General features: G+C 40.0%; 1 protein-coding gene across 3 annotated transcripts in view; it reads right to left on the bottom strand.

The window, feature by feature from the left end:
* The window catches only part of rab3ip (RAB3A interacting protein (rabin3)), a 111,511-nt gene that overhangs the window by 57,749 nt on the left and 34,816 nt on the right, over positions 1-18,946 (bottom strand). For all 3 annotated transcript variants that reach the window (XM_060902770.1, XM_060902769.1, XM_060902771.1), the window contains exons 2-4: positions 15,993-16,095; positions 15,268-15,537; positions 11,029-11,221 (exon numbers count right to left, since the gene is read on the bottom strand). In XM_060902770.1, coding sequence (XP_060758753.1) covers positions 11,029-11,221; positions 15,268-15,512 — 438 coding nt within the window. In that variant the 5' untranslated portion in view covers positions 15,513-15,537; positions 15,993-16,095. The remainder of the gene's footprint in view (positions 1-11,028; positions 11,222-15,267; positions 15,538-15,992; positions 16,096-18,946) is intronic.

The following is an 18,946-nucleotide window of genomic DNA, read 5'->3' as shown; positions in this document are numbered from 1 at the left end:
GAAAGAAAGAAAGCTAGCTAGCTAGATGAAAAGCTCAATAAAGTGTGTGTGTGTAACCATCAACTCTCGCCTGCTGTGATTGTGCTCCACCCACATCAGGAACTGTTACAGTTTGGCCTCAGCTTTAGCCATGAAAGTAGAGTTTATCAGACTGGGCGCGAGTGAATTTCTGACTGCTTCTACATTTATAGGTGATCTGGAAACAATTAAGTGTCTACTTCTGTGTCAGACCAAGTTCCTTCAAGTAACCTTAAAGCTTATAAAACACATTCTTTATTATATATTTTCCTTCAGGGTATTAATCTGAGTAGACTACTAAGTGTTAGCAATCTCCTCCGAGCACATTTGATGGTTTCTCTCCACAAAGAATAATACAAAGCCATCAATGTTAGGGTTTGGATTGGGACTGTACTCCTGTAGCCAAGTCTCAGTGAAACACAGAAGACTACTCTCTATACCATCTGTCTCTCCTCAATACTGCTTCCAGCTTCACCAGCGATATCACGTTCTCCATCATGCTCGTTCCTACAGCATATGTTAACACCTACATCCACAGTGGCTCCTCTCATAATCTTTAGGGATTAAGGGTTTAATGTGATTAAACAATGCTGTGTATTGTGTAGTAGCCAGCAGTCCAAGTAAAATAAAAAGCAATGAACATGTCTCAGCATGCTAAAGCCACATAGGGTGTATCAAGGATAAGGATAAAAATAAGGTAAAGAAAACTACACTGGTTAAAGGTTGACATGATTACACCACCATATGTAATAATAATGAAATGTAAAATGCTAAATATAAATGCAAAAAAAAAAATATATATATATATATATATATATATATATATATTTTTTTTTTTTTTAAATGGGCAGCTTAAATGCAAAGTCATGTTTTTTCATGCATGTACAGTGCTAAGCCTAAATACATCCCCAAATCAGAAAACGTTGGGACGGTATGTTGAAATTGAAATTAAAACTGAACAAAATTTGTAAATAATCTTTGACCGGTATTGCACTCAAAAGAACACAACAGCACATTATTTGATGTTTCACCTCAGGAATTTTATTGTTTTGTTAAAATAAACACTTAATTCACTTTTGATGAATAATCAATCAATCATACCATAATCAGCCCTGCAAACAGGTCTTAAAGTGTGTGGTAGTACGGGGTCATCGTTGTGATATTTTTCATTTCAAATTGCTCCACACATTCTACTGGGGACAGTCACCCTCTTCTTCCACAGCTTTGCCTTTGTAATGTGTGTAGAACGTGGTCCAAATCAATGGAGCGGATTTAAGTTTTTGTGCTTGAAACATTCCTACGACAGAATCACCTCAAGTGACCAAAACAGTTTGACAGAATGGGGTAGGTCATGTTTTGTTTTTTTCCACACATTCCAACACAGTTCTGTGTTTTATATCATCTTCATTTATCTGTTTTTTTTTAAAGTAACATCATGACATACATACTATATAGATATTATTGTAGCTGAACACAAAAAAAGTCATGATTTTGAAAATACTGCTTAGGATTTGTTGAAATTGACGAAAATCAGAGCATGCCAAAATCATCAGAGTGCCAGAAAATACCTTTAGACCCCAGAGGATTAAGCACAGAAATTCCTCCAGATTCCTTTAATCATTTAATGATGATATGCACACATTTGTTGAGAATGAAATATCCAAATCCCTTCATATCTTTCTTTGAGGAAATTTGTTTTTAAACATTTCAATAATTTTCTCATGCATTTGTTGACAAACTGGAGATCCTCGGTCCATCTTTCCATCTTTGATCCTCAAAGACTAGGCCTTTCCTGGATACTGATTTTGTACCAAGTCATGATTATAAATTACCTCATTACTAGCACTAAATCTCCCCCGTCCCAACTTTTTTGGAATATGCCACAGGCCTGAAATGCAGGAATGGATTTACAGTGTCTTGCAAAAGTATTCATCCCCCTTGGTGATTGTCCTGTTTTGTCACATTACAAGCTGGAATTAAAATGGATTTTTTAAATTTATTTATTTATTGGGGGGGGGGGGGAGCACCATTTGATTTACACAACGTGCCTACCACTTTAAAGGTGCAATTATTGATGTGTGTGTGTGTCACAAACAATAATTAAGATGAAAAAAAAAAACAGAACTCTGGAGTGTGTATAGGTATTCACCCCCCAAGTCAATACTTTGTAGAGCCACCTTTTGCTGCAATTACAGCTGAAAGTCTCTTGGGGTTTGTCTCTATTAGCTTAGCACATCTAGCCACAGGGGTTTTTGCCCATTCCTCAAGGCAAAACTAATCCAACTCCTTCAAGTTATACAGGTTGCGTCGGTGTACAGCAATCTTCAAGTTATACCACAGATTCTCAATTAAATTGAGGTCTGGGCTTTGACTAGGCCATTCCAAGACATTTAAATCTTTCCCTTTATACCACTCCAGTATAGCTTTAGCAGTATGTTTAGGGTCACTGTCCTACTGGAACGTGAACCTTCAACCCAGTCTGAAACCTCTGGCCAACTCAAACAGGTTTTCCCTCCAGAATTGCCCTGTATTTACTGCCATCCATCTTATCCTCAATCCTGACCAGCTTTCCTGTCCCTGAAGATAAAAATATCCCCACAGCATGATGCTGCCACCACCATGATGTTCTCAGGGTGATTGGAAATGTTGGGTTTGCGCCACACATGGTTTTTCCCATGATGGCGAAAAAGTTTAATTTTAGTCTCATCTGACCAGAGAATCTTCTTCCATGTGTTTGGGCAGTCTGCCACATGCAGTTCGGCAAACTCCAAATGTGTTTTCTTATTTTTTTCTTTAAGCAATGTTTTTTTATTCTGAGCACTCTTCCATAAAGCCCCACCCTGTGGAATGTACGGCTTAAAGTGGTCCTATGGAAAGATACTCCCATCTCCATTGTGGATCATTGCAACTCCTTCAGTGTTATCTTTGGTGTTTTTGTTGCATGTCTGATTAATGCCCTCTTTGCCTGGTCTGAGAGTTTTGGTGGGCGGCTTTCTCTTGTCAGGTTTGTAGTGGTGACATATTCTTTCCATTCTGCTAGAATGGATTTAATGGTGCTCTGTGGGATATTCAAAGTTTGGGATATTTTTTTTATAACCCAACCCTGATCTATACTCCTCCACAATTTTGTCGCTGACCTGTTTGGAGCACTCCTTGGTTCTCATGTTGCTGGCTTAGTAATGTTGCAGAGTCAGGGTCCTTCCAGAACAAGTTGATTTATACAGACGATATCATGTGATACTCTGATTGCACACAGGTGAATCTTAAATCAACCAATTATGTGACTTATGAAGTTAATTGGTTGGACCAACTCTTATTTAGGGGTTTCATACAAAAGGGGGTGAATACCTACAGTGCTGCTTGAAAGTTATAGAATTTTCTATATTTCTGCATAAATATGACCTAAAATATCATCAGATTTACACACAAGTCCATAAAGGAGATATGCAGAGCCTTTATTTTTAAATAAATTTCTGAGTGGATAGTATCTCCATCCTTGACCCTTGTATGCTGCATAAATGGGAATAAAAAATATATATATATATATATATTTTTTTTTTGAGAGTTAAAAATCGACCGCAAAGTTGGCATTCATGCTGCCTCGCTGAGCTAGCCAGCCCTGAGTGGGTGATGTCACAGCAGGAACTGGTTTTAAGGCCGAGGCCTTTTACAGCTATTGATGAAAGTCATATAAATAAAAATTTATGGTGAAAGTAAGAAATACTGTTACTGAATTGCTCAACTAAGACTGATTTGACTTCATTGATTGTGAGTTGACTCATTAAAACAGGATAGGTGTTATAACTTGTGCAACAAACATGTACACGTATGCATTTTCACTGATAGAAAGTAAAAGGCTAATTAAATAAATCAGATGAACTGAGACAATCACATTCTGAAGCAAATTAAATAATCTTATAATGGTAACTTAAACACACAATACAAGTTACATGTATTGTAACTAAATGCAGGTAAACAACGTGTTGTTTTTTTATCCAAGTGAGAGTTGGAGCTTATGTGTCTGTGTTCTCGCTTCTTGAAGGCCGATCTTGTGGCCAACTGTTTCAAAAACAATCTGACTTTCAGTTCTCCATTCATTCACTTCTTCCACGTAAGGGCGAGATGGCAGCAATATCCAGGTTAGAAATCAGACGGTTGCTCCACTCATTCATTTTTCTTCATACTGTGCATTCCACCATTACTGCTCTGCTCAGGCAATTACTAAAACCTGGGACAGAACAGGATGTCACCAGTTTTAGCAACAACTGCAGGGAGGTCACTGCCCGAGCAATATGTCACGTCCCGTTCCATCCTGGGTTTTAGCAACAACCCTCGGCTGACTCTGGGAGGACTGGGGCAACTGAACTTACTTTCCTTTTAAAAAAATAAATAAAATAAACACTTTCCTTTTCTTGTAGTTTTCTTTTCCTTTAAATTGTTTGTACTGCACCCTCTTTCAATACAGGCTTATAGTCAACGCTCCTCAACAGATCAGAGGTTTCATATGAGTTTTCAGTAAAATGTGCAGAGTAGAGGAGAGACCACTTCATAGGTGCCCAATGTACCCGTGAACTTCTCGCAAAACGCGTCCAAATCTTTGCAGTTTGAACATTCTTGGGGCATGAATGCAACGCAAATCCAGCTTCTGTCATGTTGCTGCACCGGCCAGCAACACATCTACGTGGCATGGCGATAAATTAGCTCAAAATGGAGGATCGGCGTTGCAGTCAGCTCTGTGTTTTAATATAGCGGAAATGGCGAGGAGACCGATAGACTTCCTGTTATGATGTTACGGACGTCAAGGTCATTCACGCAGACCACTACCTATATAAAAATCACTTTAATCGTAAAAATTACAATATTAGATTTATTGTTAATGCTTAAAACTATTCCTGTGCCATTCTTGAGGTCTCAAGGCATTTATAAATGAAAGTGAGGCCATGGATCTGCGTATATGCTTTAAAGTAGATAAAGAGAACCCAGTTAAACAAATGAGACAAAAATATTATATTTGGTCATTTATTTATTGAGGAAAATTATCCAATATTACATAGAGTGGCAAAAGTATGTGAACCTCTAGGATTAGCAGTTGATTTGAAGGTGAAATTAGAGTCAGGTGTGTTCAATCAATGGGATGACAAATCAGGTGTGAGTGGGCACCCTGTTTTATTTAAAGAACAGGGCTCTATCAAAGTCTGATCTTCACAACACATGTTTGTGGAAGTGTATCATGGCATGAACAAAGGAGATTTCTGAGGACCTCAGAAAAAGTGTTGTTGATGCTCATCAGGCTGGAAAAGGTTACAAAACCATCTCTAAAGAGTTTGGACTCCACCAATCCACAGTCAGACAGATTGTGTACAAATGGAGGAAATTCAAGACCATTGTTACCCTCCCCACGAGTGGTTGACCAACAAAGATGACCAAGAGCAAGGCATGTAATAGTCGATGAGGTCACAAAGGACCCCAGGGTAACTTCTAAGCAACTGAAGGCCTCTCTCACATTCGCTAATGTTCATGAGTCCACCATCAGGAGAACACTGAACAACAAATGGGCTAAAATTTCCTCCAAGCCGGTGTGCAGGACTGATCAACAGTTACCAGAAATGTTTAAGTTGCAGTTATTGCTGCACAAGGGGGTCACACCAGATACTGAAAGCAAAGGTTCACATACTTTTGCCACTCACAGATATGTAATATTGGATTATTTTCCTCAATAAATAAATTACCAAGTAGAATATTTTTGTTTCATTTATTTAACTGGGTTCTCTTTGTCTACTTTTAGGACTTGTGTGAAAATCTGATGTTTTAGGTCATATTTATGCAGAAATATTGAAAATTCTAAAGGATTCACAAACTTTCAAGCACCACTGTATATGATGATGTCATCTAGGTAGGCCATGGTATACATAGCATGCAGACACAGGACTTTGTCCATGAGCTGCTGGAACATCACCAGGGCCACAAATAACCCGAACAGAAGGGTGACAAACTGGTGTAAACCAAACAGGGTGGAAAACTCCTTTTTTTCATTTGTTTAACTAGGTTCTCTTTATCTACTTTTAGGACTTATGTGAAAATCTGATGTTTTAAGTCATATTTATGCAGAAATATAGAAAATTCGAAAGGGTTCACAAACTTTCAAGCACCACTGTATGCACACTCCAGATTTCTGTTTTTTTTCATCTTAATTATTGCTTGTGTCACAATAAAAAAAAAAATGAAGAAAACAATTTGCACCTCTAAAGTGGTAGGCACGTTGTGTAAACCAAAATGGTGCTAACCCCCCAACAATCAATTTTAACTCCAGCTTGTAATGTGACAAAACAGGATAAACACTTTTGCAAAACATTGTATATTAACTAATGAAATGAAGTTGACCAACAAAACATGACATATTTTGGGTTCATTCTGTCTGCAATGAAATACAAGTCAAAGTAAATTTAGAAATCACTGCTTTATTTTTTTATTTGCATTTTCCATACTGTCCCAACTTTTTCTGATTTGGGGTTGTAGAAACAGTCCTCGTGGTATTAACCTCAGACTTTTACATGAAACTGTAGGCTTCTTGATGTCTCGGTCATACTAGCCAGGTTTCCAGTGCAGTTTTATGCAAAATAGAAGCGATATTTTAAAAATTGACAAAACACAATTGCGAATGGTCCGTTTCCGTTGAGTGATGTTATGTGATTAAAGTTGGGTTTCTCCTCTCATGATGGCTCATACAGAGCATTCTTTTTTCAGAAAGGCAGCATTTACATTTGCTCTTCATGCCATGGGACTTAAATGCGAAAATGTGTTTCCATTTCGATTTTGCAAAATACTGCTTTATTGAATCTCATCTCATCTCATTATCTCTAGCCGCTTTATCCTGTTCTACAGGGTCGCAGGCAAGCTGGAGCCTATCCCAGCTGACTACGGGCGAGAGGCGGGGTACACCCTGGACAAGTCGCCAGGTCATCACAGGGCTGACACATAGACACAGACAACCATTCACACTCACATTCACACATACGGTCAATTTAGAGTCACCAGTTAACCTAACCTGCATGTCTTTGGACTGTGGGGGAAACCGGAGCACCCGGAGGAAACCCACGCGGCCACGGGGCTCGAACCCGGACCTTCTTGTTGTGAGGCGACAGCGCTAACCACTACACCACCGTGCCGCCCCTTTATTGAATCGGAATATAAAAAAAAAAATTTGCAAATGTTTGAGAGTATTTAATTAAAAAAAAAAAAGTTCCAATTACAGCTTTATAGTTCACAATTTCAAATTGCGCATTCAGCATATTAATGGCAACTCATTACTTCATCTTCTGTTCATTAAGCTTGAAAATTCTCAAGGTCAGACTACATTAGAATCATTTTGTAATTTCATTTTTAATTCCACACAATGCTGTGTGTGTGTGTGTGTGTGTGTGTGTGTGTGTGTGTGGTGTGTGTCTAAAATAAGGGCATGAAAGGATGTAGCTACTGTATATAGCAAGGGCAAATTGTTAAAGTATAATGTTGTAATAAATTATAAATAACCCTGAACAATGCCACACTGCTCTTCAGTGAAACTTTTTGTTCCAGCTGCTGGTAAAAAGATACATTAAAAAAATTAATTAAAAAAATATAATAATAATAATAATAATAATAATAATAATGATATATTATTATTATTCGCCATCATCCTGTGTCTACAACCTTCTACCATTTGAGCAAACTCTGAGTACTCAGCTCCTTCCCAGAAGATGGCACCTCACTGATGCTTCTGGGAGACTTCAACCTCCACCTAGAAGCTTCTCACTCTGCTGCTTTCCTCCCACTACTCCATTCCTTTTATCTCTCCCTGCTGCACTCACCTCCAACCCAAAAAGCTGGCAACCTTCTAGACCTGGTCTTCCTCAGAAACTGTTTTGCCTCAAATCCCACAGTTACCCCTCTCCATTTGTCTGACCACCACTTCATTTCATTCTCCATCCTTTCCACCCATCATCCCCCCACCCCCACTGTTAGTCCATTGTACTATAACCTCGACTCCCTCTCCCCCTCCTCTGCTCCCCCCCCAAATCCTTCTCCAATCTCCCCTTTGAATCTGTTGCATCTTCTCTGCTCTCCTCTCTTTCCTAATCACTTGACACATTAGGTCATCTTGGCTCCAGGCCAGCATGATCTTCCCCTCCTAGTCCCTGGACGTCTGAAACATTTTGCGCCAACAGAATCAGTCTACGTGCAGCAGAAAGGAAGTGGAGAAAATCCAGGGCCCCTGCAGACCTGTCTTGCGACCAGTCCCTCCTTGTGGAGTTCACAGCTTCGCTCAAATCAGCTAAGATCAAGTTTTACCACTCCAAAATTCATACCTCCATCTCCAACCCTCATCAGCTGTTTTCTGTCTTCTCTTCTTTCCTCAACTGTACCAGCTGCACCCTCAGTCCATCACTGCAGAGGACTTCACGTCTTTTTTGAGGAAAAGATCATAACCATCCACAACTCCTTCACTACGCCTGCCTCCCCTTCCAACATCCTCCCCGCCCTCTCTGCCTCTTCCCCTTTGCTCTCTGTTTTTTTTTCCCTCCTCTTTCCACTTCGGATGTCTCCCAGCTCCTGTTCTCTCACCATCTGACCACCTGTGCCCTTGACATCTCTCCTGACATCCTCCCATTTAGATCACCTCCACTGTCAACTCCTCCTTGTCTTCCAGATACTCTCCCTCCAGCTTCAAATGAGCCCACATCACTCCTCTGCTTGGGGGGAGGGGAACAAAAACAAAAAACAACCACACCCTAGACCCCATTATCTACTGCCTCATTTCTCTTCTCCCCTTCCCATCTAAGATGCTTGCACATGCTAACCAACTCTCCTCTTTCCTCTCACAGAACAACCTCCTGGATTCTCACCAGTCCGGCTTTCAAGTCAGACAGTCAACAGAGACTGCGCTTCTCTCACTCAGTGAGGCACACCATGCAGCACGCACTTCCACTGTCCTGATTCTCCTTGACCTTTCTACTGCATTTGACACTGTTGATCACCCCATTCTCCGATCATACTTATTAGCTCTAGGGATTGTGGGACAGTCCTCAACTGATTCAAGTCCTACCTCTCTGGTCGCTCTTTCCAAGTTACCTGGTCTGGTACTATATCAGCACCACGCCCACTTACCACTAGTCTCCCTCAAGGTGTAGTCCTTGGTCCATTTATTTTCTCCCTCTACACCCAATCATCTCTGCTCATGGTCTATCCTACCACTGCTATGCTGATGGCACCCAACTGTTTCTCTCTTTTCCTCCTTCTGACACACAGATCTCCACTTGCATCTCTACTTCCCTGTGCGACATCCAGAGCTGGATGGACAACCATCACCAGAAGCTCAACCCAGGCAACCTTCATCAGTCACCTTCACCTAGTATGAAGAACCTAGGGGTCGTGTTTGACAACAAACCCTCCTCCTCAGCAAACATTGCTGCAGTGGCCCGGATGTGTAGATTCCTCCTTTGCAACATCTGAAGGAGCTGCCCTTTTTTCACCACCTACTCTACTCAGCTCCTGGTCCAAGCACTCATCTTCTCCCGCTTGGACTACTGCAACTCTATCATTGCTGACCTTCCAGCATCTGCCATCAGACCCCTACAGCTCATCCAGAACGTTGCAGCTCGCCTGGTCTTCAACCTCCCTCATTCTTCCCATGTCACCCCTCTGCTTGCTGACTTGCACTGGCTACCTATCGTATCAAATTTAAGACAGTGGTGCTAGCTTACCAGGCTGTAAAGGGGGGGAGGCAGCATACCTCCAAAGTCTGATCCGCCCCTATATGCCAACCAGATCCCTATGCTCCGCTACTACTGGTCACCTGGCCCCTCCTCCTCCTCTCCACTCCTGCCCAGCCCACTCAAGATTGCTGTCTGTTCTGGTTCCCCGTTGGTGGAATGACCTTCCCATTGAGGTCAGAACTGCCGACTCCCTGACCACCTTCAAGCGCAGACTGAAGACTTGCCTCTTCAGGCTGCACCTCTCCCCTGCTTCCCTGCCCAATGTGTAACTGCATATCGGTCTAGACCAACCCAGCCTGTATACTGTCTAGCCTCGGGTTAACCATTTGAGTTCTCTAATTGTACTTTGTATGGTTGGTTTGTTTCCTTGGCTGTTTGCTGAGTATTGGAACTGCAACAGAATATTATACTAAATATTACTCTGTCACTTGTTTAGTTGGCACTAGAACTTTCTTGCCTACAAGTTCAGCACTTCATGTACCTGACTTTTGCACTCACTCAATGTAGGTCACTCTGGATAACAGCATCTGCTAAAGGCCATGTAATGTAATGTAATTGTCTGAAAGCTAAAAACACGTTTTCACAAAAATTGGGTAGTTTGTGTTTATCATAATGACATATCCTTTTATTTTACAGCCATATTCTGACTTTATAGTTGAGTCAGTCTTGTTTACATAAGTCTTCATGTACAGGCAATAAAATGTGAAGACAATTATTGTGTCCAAAAGTCTGGTCAGTTTAATATTTACAACTTTTACTCAGATTATATTATTTATGCTGTTAAAAAAAGTCAGTGTATGTAACAGAAATATATCCAAATCATGCATCATGTATGCTGTGGTGGATCCAGAGCCTCTCCCAGGACCACTGGGAGTGAGGCAGGACATTCCAGGGTGCCATGCACGCACACATTCACACCTAGGGTAAATTTAGCATACCCAACAACTCCTGGTATGTTTTTGGAAGATGGAAGGAAACCAGAGAACCCTGAGGAAACCCACATTGACAGTAATCTGAGTTTAGGGTCGAAGCAAGGATCCTAGAACTGTGTAGTGGCAACGTTTACTGACTGCTACTGTTTATGATCAAACACTCCTCGCATATTAGTGACTACTGCTGTACATTTATTTTACAAAATATTTCATATCATTACTGTGATGAAAGCATAGCATGGTTCTGGACTCTTAAGATTGTAGTGTACAGTTATGGATATAAACTACAGTGAGGATGTTTTATATGGCTTTAATTAATCCCTCACCTGCTGGGCTTTGGCGAGCTCTTCCTTCAGCCTCTCATATCCTTTTTCTCTGACTTCCATCACAGAAGGGCTTCTGAGTCGTGATAGGCTGTCTGTGCTCAGGCCCAAGGTGTCCACTCCGTCTTCGCCCAATGAGGCACTCCCATCACCTGCCCCTGGCTCCTGAGAGGCTGAGCCCTCCAGTCCAGGCAAGCTGTGGAAACAAAGGACACAAGGTGATGCACAAATTAATAATCAGCATGAGTGACATGACTGCTCATCTCCTGTGATTTTGACACAATAGTTTCTCAAGTTTATACAGAATGGTGCGAAAAACAAAAAAACAGCCAGCTAGTGGCAATTGTGTGGGTGGAACCACCTCATCAATAAAAGAGGTAGAGGAGAATGGTCCAACTTGTTCGAGCTGACAGGTAAGCTACGGTAACTCAAATAATCACTCTTTACAACAGTGGTGAGCAGAAAAACATCCCAGAACACACAAAATTCCAAACCTTAGGGCAGATGAGCTACAACAGCAGGAGACCAAAATCAGCGTTAATTTTTTCTGTCACACAAAATGAGGAATTTGAGGTTTCAATGGACACAGGATCACCCAAACCAGACAGGTGAATACTGAAAAGAAACAAGGGCAATGATGGAGGTCGGGTTAAGACATTAGGCTTGAAGGTCATGAGTTCAAATCCCAGCTCAATATAAGTCACTCAGGATAAGGAGCACCTGCCAAATTCCATACATGTAAATGAAGGTAATTAATTAATTGGAGAAAGCTCTATTAATTTTGACCATAAAAACTGGACATTCAAGTTAGGGCTGTGCGATATATCGAATATACTCGATATATCGCCGAAAATTCTGTGTGCGATACGTAAAATTATTATATCGTAACTATCGAGTATTTTATGGTCATCTTCCGACTTGCGTTCGTTTCGTGTTTGTTGTGTTTGTTTAAAACATTTCCTGGTGGTTTTCTCCCTGTCCCTCAGGCAGTAACGCGAGAGGCTGCCTAAGGGTAAAGAAAACAATAACGTCACGCACTCGCCAACCAATCCCGGGCGACGTCTCGGTGCTGAAAGGAACTTCCGGGAAGATTTTCTAGTTTCGGTTGTGTTGCCAGATTGGGCGGTTTTAAGTGCGTTTTGGCGGGTTTTGAACATATTTTGGGCTGGAAAACGTCAGCAGTATCTGGCAACACTGCACGGGAAGATTTCCTGGTTCCGGTTCACAGCGCTGACTCAGTTCGTGCAATCGCTGGTGTTGCGTAAGCTACCGTGTAAGCTCTGTCAATTTCAGCGACAAATTAAAAATGGAAGCGGACGAATTGGTTCCTAAAAGAACTAGTAAGGGGTCAGTCATCTGGCATTTTTTTGGATATCGCGAGGAGGACGTGGAACAGCAAATGTCAGTTTGTAAAGTGTGCAAAAAAACCTGTCATCACGAAAGGCAGCAGCCGGAATTATACACATCTGAGAGGCAGAGCCAGAAAAAATTCAGTTCAAAAGTGTGCAAAGAGAAAAATTATGTTTTGCAGATCTCTCTCTTCTCTCCCTCAATCTCTCTCTCTATTGTGAATGTTCCAGTGGTTCTCAGTAGTCAGGTTAATAGCTTGGAGATCTATTTTTAAAAATAATTTAACGAATGAGCACTTTTCTTATTTAGGCTAAATGTCTTTCTCAGTGTTGAGCTTGCACTTTATTGGTTTGAGCTCTGAGCAGCTCTGTATTGTATTGCCCCTTTGTTGCAATTTTCAAGATTGTTTTTGCAGTTTGTGCCACATCTTTGTTGAATAAAAATAGTCTTATTTCAATTAAATTGTGATTAATCACCAACATGAAAATGTAAAATGTGTTGTTGAAAACCACCTGTAAAGTTAACCAAGAATGTTATTTAATCTGCAGGGATTGTAGTGAAAACAGTAAAGAGTAAAAGTTAGATTTCATGGGGTCCTTTAGAGGAGATTTAAATATATCAAGATATATATCGTATATCGTGAAATGGAGAAAATGTATCAGGATATTCATTTTTCCCATATCGCACAGCCCTAATTCAAGTCTCAGATCCACCTTTAAAACTTGCATAAGACCAAAGTGTCAAGATGACACTGAAAAGTCAAGAGAATGAAAAATCAAGATGGCATTTAACCATATTGTGTAAAAGAACATACACCACACTGCATCAGGCTGAACACCTCCACACGTACTCAAGCTTGCAGTGTTCAGATCTCTGCCTGGAGTTAAAGGAAATTTGGACAACGCGTTTACATCAGCCTGTAATTACAGAGAAATGATCCACCCACAGGAAATGGCATCACATTATTATTTTTTTAATCCTGGGGAGAAAAAGACAACACCGCAAAAAGGCTTGTCACTGTACGTCACCTCCTGAGACACAGTGGTCGGAAACAACCATTTCATAAGTACAGGCTGTACAATAACTCAAGCTCTCATGATCCTACTCCTGCCATGTTCACCACTGGCTGACTTCCCACTTATTTGCATATTGTGTGGGAGAAAGCAGAGTTAATCACCATGAGTACACAATGTCTTACACCACTGTACTGTTGAATTTGCCAATCTGCTCAGAAGATACCGATTGATTTTTTTTGTGTCATTCAAACCACAGGTTTATTTATTAATATGCTCATTTTAATATATTATTGTTTCTATTGTAACAGATAATTCGCAGTTAGCTATGTAGTAAATGATTCACATAATCCACCAAATGTTAACTTTAAGAGAGAGGAAAAATACTGTAAAAATACTTTCACAGACAGTATGGAAAATTAAATGCAACTATAAATAGATACAACTACCTGCCTGATCTATTCTGATGCCCTTATGTCTGGCTGGAGTCTTATCATATCATTCCTGTGGAGGACGGCCCCATACAGACAGTCAAAAGATACACTTAGAAGATGGCTCTGGACACTTACAGTTTTGTTACGATGGTTTAGGACTACAATTTCCATGATAACTTTAGGACCGCAGTCGTCATGAACAGTTTTGCACTCAAGTCTCCATCAATGAACAGTTGATAACTTCAATAAAAACAGACTTCATATTAAAACTATCATAAATTTCCTGGTTACACAATTGTACACACTTATAGAAGCAAGTTATTTATAATCATGCTGTCTGTTATCACCCAAATGAGGATGGGTTCTCTTGAGTCTGATTCCTCTCAAGGTTTCTTCATGTCATCTGAAGGTGTTCTTGCCACCATTGCCATAAGCTTGCTCATTAGGGATAAAATTAGTTCATATGTTTAAAGTCTTTATTTTTCTGTAAAGCTGCTTTGCGACAACATCTGTTTGTTAAAAGCGTTATACAAATAAACTGACTTGACTTAACTAGAAGTTAATTTATTGCTCTTAATAATTGCCCTTCATTTCTTTAAATGACTAATTTATTTTTGGGCTTACATCTTTAATTTCTTGTTTTTTGGTGTTGATTATGATAAATGCTCTAATGTTTGACACACTTCAGGTTTCTTTGTTTAAAAACTGTTTTTCAAGCTGTTTGTATACCGTCTTGTGAAAATTAATAAATTAAACAGAGTTTGTAACTCAGTAACTTCCAGCCTCCAACCAGGAAAAACTAAAGAAAACGGTCCCTCAACACCTACTCATGAGCTCAGGATGGTTCCTCAACCCCGAGTTCAGCAAGTGATGTCAAACCATCATGGCCGCTCACAGCATGACCAATAAACACAGTAGCACTTCTGACCTTTAAAGGAGTTCTACTGCATATACACGGAACACAGACATGTTCACTTGCACTGCAAAAAATATTTTAGCAAGTTAGAATATCTTGAATATCGTTGAAATGATCTAGCATTTCCTATTAGAAGAATGCAAGACACCAACTCAGATTATTAAAACTAGTTCTAGATTGTAACCAACTTATTCCAAGATGTCTTGTCAAGTAAAATTATTTGTCCATGCAGAAAGATAATTTCACTAGTATTAAGTAATTCTCCTCAAATTCAGTTTTTAATTTTTTGTAGTGTGTTAAAGCGATAACACTAACTCGACACGTCACTGTTTTTGACAAGGTAAATATGTGTCACATGTCACAGCTAGCTTGATGCATGGAGGTTGAAAAGGACGTCATTCTGATCTCTGACTTCCTGACTCCGAGGTCAGTCGAATGCAGCATTAAAACAAAAGGTATAAATGTAACCACAGAGAAACTTTCCTGCTTGAATACAGGTTTTCAGCTCCACCCAGCTCCTAATTATTACCTGCCGTTGTGCGGCTCATTGTTGTCCAGGTCTCTGGGAGCGGGGTAAACTGGCTGGGTGGGTAACTGGTCGACATAGAGTGAGTTAGGAGGACAGGGGGTAGAGGTCAGGGAATGTGTACGGTACAGGGTGCTGGGTGGTGCGCTGGGCTTCGGCGTGTGCAGCTCGTCGACACCATGCAAGTCTGGCGTGGTGGGTGATGCCAGGTTCACCTCGTGGAAACCTTCAAGGGGTTCACTGGCCATAGTCTCAGAGTCATAGTATACTTGTCTAGGCACAAAGAGAAATTCAAGTTAGAAAAGCAACTAATATGTTCTAGAAAGATATTAAAACGTGTTTCATAAATGTTCACAAAGGAACACACTTTTTGGTTGGTTTATTTGCTCTTGCTGTGAAGTTCCACTCATTATCCATTATATCAGGTAGAATTACAATATAGGTGTCTAGTTACTGACTGCATCCCATCTGCTGCCATGTGGTTCATGGCCAGCTCAATCAGGGAAAAAAAACCCAACTCAGGCCCACCACTGCCTGGATATTGTTTGGGTGTCGCATATTACATTGAGGGAAGGAACAGACTGGTATGAGTGTATCAGATGGACAAACCGTGCAACACACTCATTAACTGTGTGCCATGCTATTAACTTTCAGGAAGTTGTGTATTTAGATTTGATCGAACTACCACACTACCAAACTCTTAAAACAGCAAGAGATGCACTGTGTACCATTCTGAAGAATGTGTGTGTAATCTGTGAGACATGTCTCAGCAGTGCAGAACGAATGACTAGTAAACAATGTGGTGACGTCCTGTCCTGGCTTTCTTGCTACCTAAAGACAAAGGAAGAAACAGAAAATCAGACAAAGTAAGCGACCAGTTACAGAGATTCTTCATATACCCTTGATGATACCACACACACATACACACACCAAAATACTCAATATCACAATTTAATATCCGAACAACAAACAATAAAAGCTGCACAATACACATCATACTATCAACACTTAGCAGCAAAGCAGCATATGGGAGTGATGCAGGACCTCCCATGCACACATTCCAAACATGATGTCGCACCCAAAATGCACATTCCAAAGGTCAATGACTAACTGCCTTTAATTGTTTTGCTTAATACACACAAAAAAAACACAGCTGGTCTGCCTGCTTTTAAGAATAGCCTACTGTCTGTCAAAACAGTTACTGCAGTGACAGTCCCACCCCTGACACCGCAGCTGTGTATTAACAGGCAAGACACTTTACCAACATACCAAGTGTTGACATCTTTCCACATTATTATGAGAATAAAAATCAGATGTGCCTACTTATATACAGTGAGAGGAAATAAGGATTCAGACACATTTGTGTTATTTCATTTACTTTGAGTGCACTTAAAATTCACACACAATGTGTTTTGATGTACTTGTAAATATGAATAAAAAGTATGTACTCAAAAGCATAAACAAAGATATGCTTTAAAGACAAATCTTTTTTTCAATCGTGGTGAAGGTGCTTCCTAAAGTTCTCAGGGACATTATTAAATAACAATCCAATGAAGAAAAAGCTGCACAGCCATTGCAAAGACTTTAAAACAATCCTGTTAGTACAAATGGTTCAATAACACAGGTAATGTGTGTGTGTGTGTGTGTGTGTGGGGGGGGGGGGGGGGGTGTTCATGGAACCGCAACTAATCATCCCTGGAGAGGTGCACCTTGCAAGATTTTATAAACACGCTCTGCTCGTGCCATGCTAGCAAGCCGGTTTATGTCACTTCAGTGTTCCTACTGTTGGTGCAAATACACACAGAAAAAAGCCCTTGAAGGTATGTAGCTCTCAGGGGAGTTCCCCAGGGGGTAGTTCCTCTCAATAAGTTTCTAAAATTATGTGGTCCAAAAACGCCTACAGGGACACTCATCCCCTTTCTTGTGGTTATTGAAGTTGATGTGCCAAGAGAAATGTACCTAAAGTAAACCACAATACTACAAAAAATAAATTATTTTTAACTGTAGATGTCTCCAAACTATAATTGAAAAATAAATAAAATTAAATAAATCATTAAATAGTAAACATTATTAAAACCTTGATAAAAATCTCAAATTAAATTCAATTTTATTTGTATTGAATATCATTTTTACAACTGTCACTGTCACAAAGCAGCTTTACAGATATTTGGATATCACATTTTCATTAAAATGATTCAAATTAGAATAGAGTAGCTCTTACACATGTTTAATTTATAGGGTGGTGAAAGCAAATTGCTAAACGCCTAATGAAAATCAGGTCATAAAACTTCGATTTTAACACTGATGCAAATAATTTGCAGCATTGTACTTGCTGAACTGATATTTAACTGCAATCTGCAGAAATGCTTGGATTTATAAGCAACTAACTGAGTGTATAAACATCCTTTCTACCACTGGTACAAAATGAACACGTGCATGCCAAATCTGCAGGCCAGTCCAGTGCATATTCCACATAATAATAAACTAATGTTAATGTTCAAAAACATCAGAATGGGGAAAAATGTGAGTTCAGTGTCTGACTGGAGCAGACAGGCTGGTTTGAGTTTTTTCAGAAACTGCTGATCTCCTGCAATTTTCACATGCAACAGTTTATAGAGAGAAAACACACAAAATGGTGTGAGAAAAGAAACCAATCAAGTGAGCGGCAGATCTGTGGGTGTTGAGAGGTTCAAGCTAACAGGAAGGTTACCTCAACTAACCATTCTTTACAAACCTGATGATCAGAAAAGCATCCCAGAATGTAGAGCATGTTGAATGTTGTAACGCATCTGCTTTAACAGCAGAAGACCACATCGGGTTCTACAATCCCAATTCTATAAATTTGGGACATTGTGTCAAACGTTAAATAAATAAAGATGAGTTGCAAATCTTGGAAACCCTATATTTCATTGAAAATAGTACAAAGACAACGTATCAAATGTAACTGAGAAATGTTGTGGGTTTTTTTTAAAAATATATGCTCATTTTGGATTTGATGTCAACAAGAAGTTTCAAAAAACTTGGGAGAGGGGCAACATATTGTGTGTTGTGTGTAGTTTATTGTCTGCAACATGTGCACCCGCTGCACTCTTGCACTTTGTTGTTACTTGTAGATTTGTAGTCCTGTGACGTTTAATGCATCACCATGATCCTGGAGAAATGTTTTGTTTTACTGTACCAACTGTATGTGGTTGAAATGACAAAAAAGCCTCGACCTTGACTGAAAAAGTTGTGTAATGCTAAAAATAAATAATAATAATAATAATAATAATAATAATAATACATTTGGTTAATGGGCAACAGGTCAGTAACATAATTGGGTATAAAAAGAGCATCCCAGAGAGGCAGAGTTTCTTAGAAGTAAAGATGGGGAGGGGTTCACCACTCTGTGAAAGACTGTGTGGGTAAACAGTGCAATGATTTATGAATAATGTTCCTCAGTGTAAAATTGCAAAGAATTTGGGGATCACATCATCTATTGTAGTGTTTCTCAACCAGCGCCATCTAGTGGGCCGCAATTTTTTTTTCCAAGTTGAAGCTAATTTTTACTCGTAGTAGGGTACAATTGCTGGGTTGCATCCAATGTCACATCCGCCTCATTAAGCTACAGTCACGCTACAGCTCGCGATGCTCTGCGATGGGTTATTGATGAAAATGAGGCATTTTGGTGATGAAATACACA

The sequence above is a fragment of the Neoarius graeffei genome, chromosome 21 (assembly GCF_027579695.1).
Source record: "Neoarius graeffei isolate fNeoGra1 chromosome 21, fNeoGra1.pri, whole genome shotgun sequence".
Taxonomy (NCBI): domain Eukaryota; kingdom Metazoa; phylum Chordata; class Actinopteri; order Siluriformes; family Ariidae; genus Neoarius; species Neoarius graeffei.
The sequence above is the reverse complement of the archived record's forward strand: the minus strand, read 5'-3'. Positions and strand labels throughout refer to the sequence as shown.